Source organism: Silurus meridionalis, chromosome 24 (genome assembly GCF_014805685.1).
Source record: "Silurus meridionalis isolate SWU-2019-XX chromosome 24, ASM1480568v1, whole genome shotgun sequence".
In the NCBI taxonomy this organism is placed as follows: domain Eukaryota; kingdom Metazoa; phylum Chordata; class Actinopteri; order Siluriformes; family Siluridae; genus Silurus; species Silurus meridionalis.
This window is the reverse complement of record NC_060907.1, coordinates 6,103,492-6,113,491: the sequence shown is the minus strand read 5'-3', so window position 1 is coordinate 6,113,491 and position 10,000 is coordinate 6,103,492. Positions and strand designations below refer to the sequence as shown.

The 10,000-nt window shown below is 37.5% G+C and overlaps 1 protein-coding gene across 5 annotated transcripts in view; it reads right to left on the bottom strand.

Moving 5' to 3' along the window:
- Window positions 1–10,000, bottom strand: part of nfixa (nuclear factor I/Xa) — a 126,536-nt gene that overhangs the window by 24,927 nt on the left and 91,609 nt on the right. For all 5 annotated transcript variants that reach the window (XM_046838294.1, XM_046838293.1, XM_046838290.1 and 2 more), the window contains 2 exons: window positions 8,266–8,328; window positions 4,491–4,565 (listed from right to left, as the gene is read on the bottom strand). In XM_046838294.1, the coding sequence (XP_046694250.1) occupies window positions 4,491–4,565; window positions 8,266–8,328 (138 nt within the window). The remainder of the gene's footprint in view (window positions 1–4,490; window positions 4,566–8,265; window positions 8,329–10,000) is intronic.

The following is a 10,000-nucleotide window of genomic DNA, read 5'->3' as shown; positions in this document are numbered from 1 at the left end:
ATTCCTTTTTTATTTACAATTTGTACAGTGTCCCAACTTTTTTGGAATCGGTATATATATATATATATATATATATATATATATATATATATATATATATATATATATATATATATATATATACTGATCAGGCATACCATTATCTAACACCATCTGCCTAATATTGTGTTGGTCTCCTTTTGCTGCCAAAACAGTCCTGACCTCAAGCTTTAACAGCATGAACTTCTTCAGCAGTTTGAGCTAAAGGAACTCGATTGTTGGATCAAACCACACAGACCAGCCTTCGCTCCCCTACGTGCATTAATGAGCCTCGACCGCCCACGACCCTGTCGCTGGTTCACCACTCTTCCTTCCTTGGAGCACTTTTGATAGATACTGACCACTGCAGACCAGGAACCTCCACAAGAACTGCAGTTTCAGAGATGCTCTGACCCAGATGTCTAGACGCCACAATTTGTCAAACTTGCTCATATCCTTTCGCTCGGCAATTTTTCCTGCTTCTAACATCAACTTTGAGGACAAAATGTTCACTTGCTCCAAAATAAATATATCCACCCACTACCAGGTGCCATGATGAAGAGATCATCAGTGTTCTTCACTTCACCACTCATAAATGTATAATATCTAAATGTTATGCCTGATCTGTGTAGATTCACAGTAATACCTCAAAACTTGTCAAATTTGGTACTCGTCGTGTTACGACAACTGAAAACTGTTTCAGCACTCGACGCATGCTCAGAACTCGACACTGGTTCACCGAGTCTTCTGTCTCGTGGTTAAACAGATGGATGAAGGGTCTCGTTAGCTAGTGATCAGTGCCATAGTGTTTTCTTTTGTGCTCTACTTGTTCAGTACTCGCCATTTGTCATCGTCTAAGGTTATTGTCTTTTCACGTCGGTCCCCCGAAACTTGCAGGGATTACATTCTAAGAAAATCAGCGAATTTTGGACGCACCCCCGCAGCACCTATGGTATTTTAGTGAATTCATCTAGACATTATATCACTTTAATACAATAATGTGTTTTAAATATTTGTAGGAAATTTGTTAGTGAAAACATAGTTTAAAATGTTATTCCTAATGTTCCTGAACATTCGGTCCCGCTGCAGATTCCCACGAATTTTGAGATAATCCGCAACTTACTGTTAGTTCGGTTCCAAATGAGAACCCAAAAATTTTACGAGCCGAGAGTTCCGAACCGCGACTTATCTGGGTTTGACTGTACTTAATAAATACAATTATACAATTATTTGCACCTGCATCTGCTTCCCACCATTTATTACTTGACACAGGATTTTAAAAAATGTCCGCTAGCTAAATACAAATAAAAACAATTTCAAAGGTAGCAGCTATAATACTAAATCAAACCATCAATGATTTGATAGTTCCAGCATAAACAGAATATCATAGAATTATATAGAATCAAACAAAACTATTTCATACTATCTAACAATACTAATAAATAAATAAATAAATAAAAAAAGAAATTTTTAAACATGAAGAAAAAAGTGCTATGCTGCATTTTAGTACTAATAGGGGGGAAATTAGTCTGGTGGCATCATGTGTCTTAAAGTAAGCATTAATTGAATTGAATTGGATCTTATTTAATTTAATTTAATTTAATTTACTTTGATGTATTATATTATATTATATTATATTATATTATATTATATTATATTATATTATATTATATTATATTATCTGCCTGTTTGGAACAATATTAAACGATAATCCTAAAGTGACCTTTATAAGTACAAATCAAATCTTACATCAAGAGAAAAATATTTCTTTTAAAAGACTCTAAGTATTAAAAGCAAAAAATCTGATTGGATGTTGCAGAGCCACGCCTGACCGCAAGCCTCCCGCTTTTCCCCAGGCCAGCATCTGTGCTGACGGCCACACACACGTCTTCCATACCCGCACATTACTGCCGCCTTCACGTTTTTGTACTTTGGTGCCTGCATTAAAATCCAAAATTCGCGTGATGCTGAGGCAAAGAAAAATGCTGCTTGGAGGCCAAACGGGTTTTTGGTCTATCGTACGTATCCACCCAAACCCATTAGCGGTTCTATTACTAGATGACTTGTCCCTCAGAGCAACGATTACAGCCTGAAATGTGCCCTAGAGGACTGACATTGTGACTTTTACACGACCGAAATCGAGGTCGTGCCCAGCTTTTTTTGACAAAACATGGTCTTATGCGTGTATTTTGCCACGTTGGCGTCTGAAATCTGAAGTGAAACACTCCTTTTGTCCATCCGGTCCAACAATTTTAGCTTTTGTTGTTTCTTGGCAGGACATTTGATTTCAGACCATAAAATGTATTATATTTGATTATATTTTGATCCTGGTGATGTAGTTGGACATTTCCAGCAGTCACAGTTTTGGCCTGAGACAAGAAATATCACACACACACACACACACACACACACACACACACACACACACACACACACACACACACACACACTGCTGGTATTTCAGAAAGCACAAATTTAATTGCTGCTGTTGCCAGGCAATCATACTGTCAAGTTTGAGGTCATTTGTCGCATTTTTGGACGATCTGGAGAGAAAGCAAACTGGGTTTTTTCCCCGAATTCGTGTTGATACGTGCAATTTAGCAGGACAGAGAGCTGGCAAGCGACTGCATCGTCGATCGTAAGTTGGAATGCCATCTCGCATACACAAACACACAAACCATTACAAGGACCAGCGTATTTGCCTCCTGCAAGATTTCCATCACTGATCATCATTGAGTTTTGGGCAGAGTCACGTTACAGATGTGGGATAACGCTGGGGATAACCCTGCGCACTGAACGTTATGACTTCAGCCCACTCTACGGTCTGTTACGAATTTAAACCCCGGCCCACCATCAGCGCCGTGCCGCTTTCCAAAGACATCAGGTTGCAAATGTTCTTCCAAAACCGTTGCAACATGGATTTCACGAGAAAAAAAATAAACGTCTTCGGAGCAAGAACACGCTCGGCGTGGTGAGAATGGCGTAGAGCGAAAGTGAAATGGTTTTTCCGTAGCCGGGTCCAGATGTCAGGAGTAAGATCCGTACTCTGCTTTGACATCGCGTTTCATCAACAAGGCTGGATTTGCGCTTGGATATGAACCTCTGTTGGTTAATGATTTCCTGGGAGATTATTTTTGTTCATTTTAAGGAGGTAAAAAAAAAAGACAGCTTGTTTCTGCTCTCCGTTCTAGTGAGAGAATTCGATTGTATTTACAGAGAAAATCTGTGGTTTATCAGAGTATTTCCATTTTGGGGAAACTTTTACCTCGCTACATTTTCATGCCGTTTCTCAGAACTTTGACATGAAATCACAAAAAAAGTCTCTTATTATAAAGGATTAATGTGCATCCATTATTCACATAGAGTTCTCACACATTACTTTTAATTCACATACATAAGTCCTTTTAACTAAGTAGAAATGTACGAGAAGTAGTTTTTCCCAGTTGCTTTAAAACAAAGTTACGAATCATCCTTCATATTTGCAAACCCAGTAAGTGCATTTTTTCAATACAATTTGTACAAACAGTACAACACAATAGATTTCTCGCAAATGCCTGTAGTTTTCTCAAAATCCTTAGTTTATCACTCTAAAGTAAGTATTTGTGTCTATGAACATTTTGTTGCCATCAGAAGTTCTTTTGTTATTGTTCACAAACAGGATCGTAAATTTGTTTAGTCATGTTGTCAGTATGATGGCGCACGGTTTCAGTATTTTCTGATGGAAATTAAAGTTTGGAGTATAATGAAAAAAATGCACAAGGATGAATTTCTTCTGTACGAATTTCAACAGCACAAATGTGCACATTACTGTATGTGGGATATTGATTGCAAGAGACCGGACAGCATTTACACTTTTTCTGTACTGTATTAGTGTTCGTTCATTTCCTAGCTATTCATCCATTTTTATAAATTCTAATTCCGCGTTTTGCTCTGCCCCCAATTAAAGGTTCACGAGATTCACTTTTGACCAGTTTTAGAGATCTAGTCGATCATCGGTTGATCTGATGCCGTACACTCGCCTTCATCACTATTCTTTAAAACGAATGTACCAAAGCATTCACAATTTGTTCAAACCAACTGGAAATTGCTTTTATGATTTGCAAAAGTGATGACATGATGTGAAGTAGTTTTAAGAATTTCATTTCTGATCTGAGAAACGTTGCAAAGCAACTGTGAAAAACTGTAATTTCAGGAATTTTGTCCAAGTGAACTGTATAATAAAAAGCCTTGTGTACTAACCCCTTTATTAGACATTATAAACAGTTATAGTCCTGCAGGCTCGAGCTGAAACGGTACTCTACCTACTAAGTTTAATAAAACGCTTCTGTCTTAGCTATCAATTGATGTGAAACCCTTTCATACCTGTTACAGGAAAGCCAGGAGCAAAAATGTTTTTTTTAGAAGCCCCACAGGAAATGATAATATTTGTGTGAGTAATTACATAAAAGATGACTGAACACACGCTCACTCACTCTGTGAAACTCGTACGAGCTCGGCTGCATTCCAAACCCCCGATGTGACGAAGCAGTCCTGGAAGTTCAAATGCCCTGCGGAGGATGTAAAACACAAGTTATAACCTCTTATAACCACAGGAGTGAACAGTTAACACTATATTGGCAAAAGTTGGTAGACACTTGAATATAAGGTTTGTATGTTGTTTGTGAACATCCCTTTCAACATTTAGTCCTTGTTCATTGTTATAATAAGCTCCACCCATAAGATGTTCCACTAGATTTTGGGGAGGTGTGTGGAAATTCAACCACAAGGTGCTGTTTACATTCATTGTGTTTAATAGGGTTGAGGTCAGAACACATTAAAAAAATAATCTTTATAAATGTTTGGCTTTGGGTCTCCTAGTTCAAGTGCTATCAAATCCAAAGACATCCTATACAGTATAAGCCGTCCCTGTAACTACACAGTATAACAGTATATACAGTATAACTGTGTAGTTACATGCTTTTATTCAGTAGTTAAACACTATAGTGCTTTTATAGTTACAGGCTTTTATTCAGTAGTTATATACTTTTATTCAGTAGTTATAACACAGTTATACTGTATATACTGTTATACTGTGTAGTTACAGAGACCAGTTATACTGTATAGGATGTCTTTGGATTTGATTAGATTCTTTTTTATTTCACAAACATGCTGGTTTTTACACACACTCTGATGTTTACACAAATGTATTTGTCAGTATAACTACACAGTCACTAACACTGACAAATACATGTGTGTAAACATCACAGTGTGTGTAAAAAGCAGCATGTTTGTGAAATAAAAAAAAAATCGAATTGACCTAATGACATCTAGAAGAACGGGCTTTGGTGATAAATTTTTGTCCATTTTTATTGTACACATAGAAGAAGTCCACAAAAAGTCTAAATTCCAAAAGTCATTTTTATTTGAAACAGGTATAAAGTTGTATAAAAGATCAGTGGTGAAGGGTAACGAAGTAACGAAGTAAATGCAATTCATCTACTGTAATTATTTCCATTTTGGGAGATTTTTACTTATACTACATTTTGGGAAGCCAGTCATTCCTTTTTATTTATTTATCAAAAAACTTATCCAGTCAATCACGCAGCAAACCACCAATCAGGGTAGAGTGTGCGCTCTGTTTGTTTCTTGGTGTATCTACTTATCACATACAGTTCTAATTGGAATAGATATAATTCGAGTCTCTTCACATAAACTGAGTTGATTACACAAAGAGTCTTGTGATAAATGATAATAGGAACATTGTAGTTATAATAAATAATAGAATTTTGGATACTTAAGTACATTTGAAGGCAAAAACCTTTGTACTTTTACTTGAGTGAAAGTTTAAAGGGACACTTAAAATTTTACAGGCGTCATATTTTACCTACTGTATCTCTGGCTCAGGGGTTAAGTTGTTACTGATTAGAAGAGCAAGGGTTCAAACTCCGGTATCGCCAAGCTGCCACTCTTGGGTCCTTGAGCAAGGCCCTTAACCCACTGTGCTCCAGGAGTGGCATATCATGGCTTGTCACTGTGCTGCAATGTATATGTAACAAATTAAAGCTATTCTGTTCTATTAAAAGTTCATGGTTTGTGTACTTCATCCACAAGTTTAAGTATCTATAAGTTTGTTCCTAATAATTGCAAGTTTATCCCTGATGAGCGAGCCGGTGGTGACTTTGGAACTCCCTAAAACTTCATGAGGAGGAAACCTTAAGAGGGACCAGATTTAAAAGGAAACCTCATCCTCATCTGGGTGACACCGAAAGTCCATTTCCCAGTTTGTTGTGAATGTGTGTAGATCGTCCAACAAAACGAATGCATAACTACCAAGAAAGAAAATAGTTTTTGTAGGTATTTCTTTCATTCTCACCTCAGTCATGAGTTGAAAAAGGAAACTGTAATAGCAACCTTGTGATCAATTACAACTGGATGTACAACCTGCATGTTCATTTATTCATCGATTCGCTCTTCATTTTCGGAGTCTGTCCCTGAAACCGAGTGTGAGCATCGAATACACCCAGGATGGAACCCCAGTCCATCAACACAGCATTACACCTACATACACATCTACAAATCACACCTCCAGGCGATCTAGAGTCACCAATCCACCCACCGGCATGTTTTTGCGAGAGCGAACCGGAAAACCCAGAGGGAGTGGGATTTGGGGAGAATGTGCACAGACAGAAACCTGAGCTCAGGATTGAAGGAGGAATTCGACACTGTATTTAACAAAAGAGTGGAGTATTCTGGGAGAAAGTTCTTCACATAATGTCTGTAACCACAAAGAAGAAAATACAGTGTGTGTGCACGTGTGTGTTACTGTAATACAACTCCGACATGCCCTATAATGCAGTTTCAGGTTCTTCTGTCATATGTACTGATGTAGGTGACAGTTCGTACAATGAAATTCTTAAGTGAGGCTACAGGCAAACTACAGCAAATATAAAAAAAATTAATAAATACAAATAAAAAATAAAATAGAATACAATATGAGGCATAAGAATGTTATAGTTATTTACAAGTGAGCACATAGTGTATATATTAAATGGATTATATGAATTGGTGGAAAGTAAATGTAATTTGTTTCTGTACTTAAGTAGCTTTTTCGTGTATCTGTACTTTTTAACCCTACTCCATTTTAAAGTCAAATATCTTACTTTTTACTCAAATACATTTTGCGAAATCAGTCGTTCCTTTTTTATTCCTGAGTGAATAAAACTAATCAGAGCATGCACTCCGTTTAAAACTTGTTTTGATCGGCGCTTGATGTATCGACTCATCACCAGCATCAAGTTCAGCATCAGTTCAACAGCAAGTTCAAAAGAAGGTTTTAGTCTAATAATAATTTTAATAGAAATCAATCAGTGTTTGACTCATTGATATCATTCTATTATTAAATCGGTGTGTTAAGAGAAACTTCATCGTCTTTTAACATAAACTGCACAGTGTCACTTAATACCACACCATACTGCACATGGACACTCCAAGGCCAATCACAATAAATTACTTTCATACTCATCTGTCCCTTTCTAGAATTCATGTGTATACTTTATACTTTTTTAATTTATTTACTTTTTTTATTTTTTATTCTTATATTCTATTTCTTTTTTCAAGTTTAAATGTTGGACAGTCGTGTAAAGATTTTTACTGTATGTCGTACTCTGTATGAATGTGAAAGTAACAAATAAAATTTGAAATTTAATTTGATTTAAATTTGAACTGAGTTGATTAATCAAAGAGTCTTGTGATAAAATTATAAACATTATAGCCATAATAATTCATTGTACTTTGGATACTTAAGTATATATGAAGGCAAATACTTTTGTACTTTTACTCAAGTGAAAGTTTGAATGGACTTTTACTTCTACTGGAGTCATATTTTTCCACTCTACTTTTACCCACCACTGATTATATAAATATTCACATATATCACTTAGATTTGCATGAGGACATTTTTTTTACTATTTATAAAAATATGGACGTGTACAGTAGAATGTATGTCTTACTGTGCAGAAGTACGCAAAAATACATAGTGCAGCAAGTAAGAATAGAATTTGAAATTGTGGAGTCTCAGTGTGTTAACAGTGTTAACACTCAGCACTGAATGGAAGAAAAGAAGCATAATTCCAGATGTGTAAAGTATTTTCTTAGCTATGATCGTGTATAAGAGTGCAGCTGTACATGCTATATTGAACCTGCACTCAAAAAGAGTGTGTTATAATGCCTTATAATGGGATCAGAGATGTTCAGAGATGTTGTTCTTACCGTTTGGTGGGGGTTTGATGTCTGAGTCTGCCTGTTGGCTCGAACTGTCTGATTGTCCTGATTCTATAGAGGGGGAAATAAGAGAGTGATAAAATGTGATATATAAATATAAGAATGATCCCGAGCAGGAAACGAGTGTGTGTGTGTTTGTGTGTGTGTGTGTGTGTGTGTGTGTGTGTGTGTGTGTGTGTGTGTGTGTGTGTGTGTGTGTAGGTGTGTATCATTCGCCCACAGGTGAATATACAAGATAATACAGTGACACATGCCAGCATGATTTGATACAGTGCTGTGGAGATTAGCAGAGAGACTCACACAAAGAAACACCAGTAAATACCTCAAGCACAAGAAAGCGAGGGAATAAAGAATAATCTCTCTCTCTCTCTCTCTCTCTCTCTCTCTCTCTCTCTTTCTCTCTCTCTCTCTGCAGAAACCTGGCAGCCATGTTAGCGTTTGGCAGCCATTTTAGCATTGGCGGTGCAGATGCATTCCTACTAGCTGACAGAACGCGCACACATCCACACATCCGCACATCCGTGCTCGCAAAAAAATATATAAACACGGTCCCAGACCTATAAGCGAAACACGGAAAGAAAAAAGAAATCGACCACAAAGAAAAACCAGAGCAGAGGCCAAATTCACCTCAACGGGTCACTTCTTCTGCAGCAGCTAAAGCAGTTAAGGTCCGCTCGGGTCGGTCGCGCACAAAGACGCCGTCCGAAATAAATCAAGCTCCGAGACGAAGACAATAACGGATGAAAACGTGGTGACAATCCGTGCGAGTGTGTGATCCGACTAGCATTGAAAAGCTCTTCGTAGGTTTCAGCTCTGATGGTTAATATGAATAATTAGTGCCTTGATGATATCAGCATTCACTTTGGGAGATTTCTGGTGTGAAGCAGGAGAAATTAATTAGAAACTGCAATTGTGTAATGATACTGTCATTATGCTTCTATGGAGATGGTGAACATTGTGGTTTCGTTGTTTTTTTTTCCCAGAAAAACTCTGGTCCCCGACGATATCACAACTTTTTACCAGTTTAATCAACTTTTCCCACTGTGCCATAATTATATCATAAATGCGATTCGGATTAAAACGGTAATCTAAAGATGAATCGTAAGCGACGAGCTGTCTAAATTTGTGTGCCATGTTAAATTGTACCTACATTCACTCGACACGCTGTGCTAACACCGAGGCAGTGCTAGCATAGCGATGTACAAGTACTGCTTCGTGATTTTTATTGCATGGAATACAACTGTTCATACAAATGAAACAAATATCTTTATTCCTGTTCACAATTTGATCACACTTCCAAAGTCAGTGGAGCTTTACTGATGGTGCATTTACATGCTTCAGCCAAAAGGGGGCAGATAATTGCTCTTTTTCACACCCACATCTGGCTTTATCAGTGCTGAACTCTTTAGATGAACTGTCAACTGTATTTTACACACACACACACACACACACACACACACACACACACACACACACACACACACACAGAGAAGTGTTTTATTGGGACACAGGGACACAAGTCTGTTTATCGGGACTGACACACACACACACGTATATATATAGGAGACATGCTTCTTCATTGACACACACACATGCGTCTTCAATGACACACACAAACTGTACATACACACACACACACACACACACACACACACACACACACACACACACACACACACATGCACAAATGCACACACCAAAATAGGGGACACTTGCATGATCC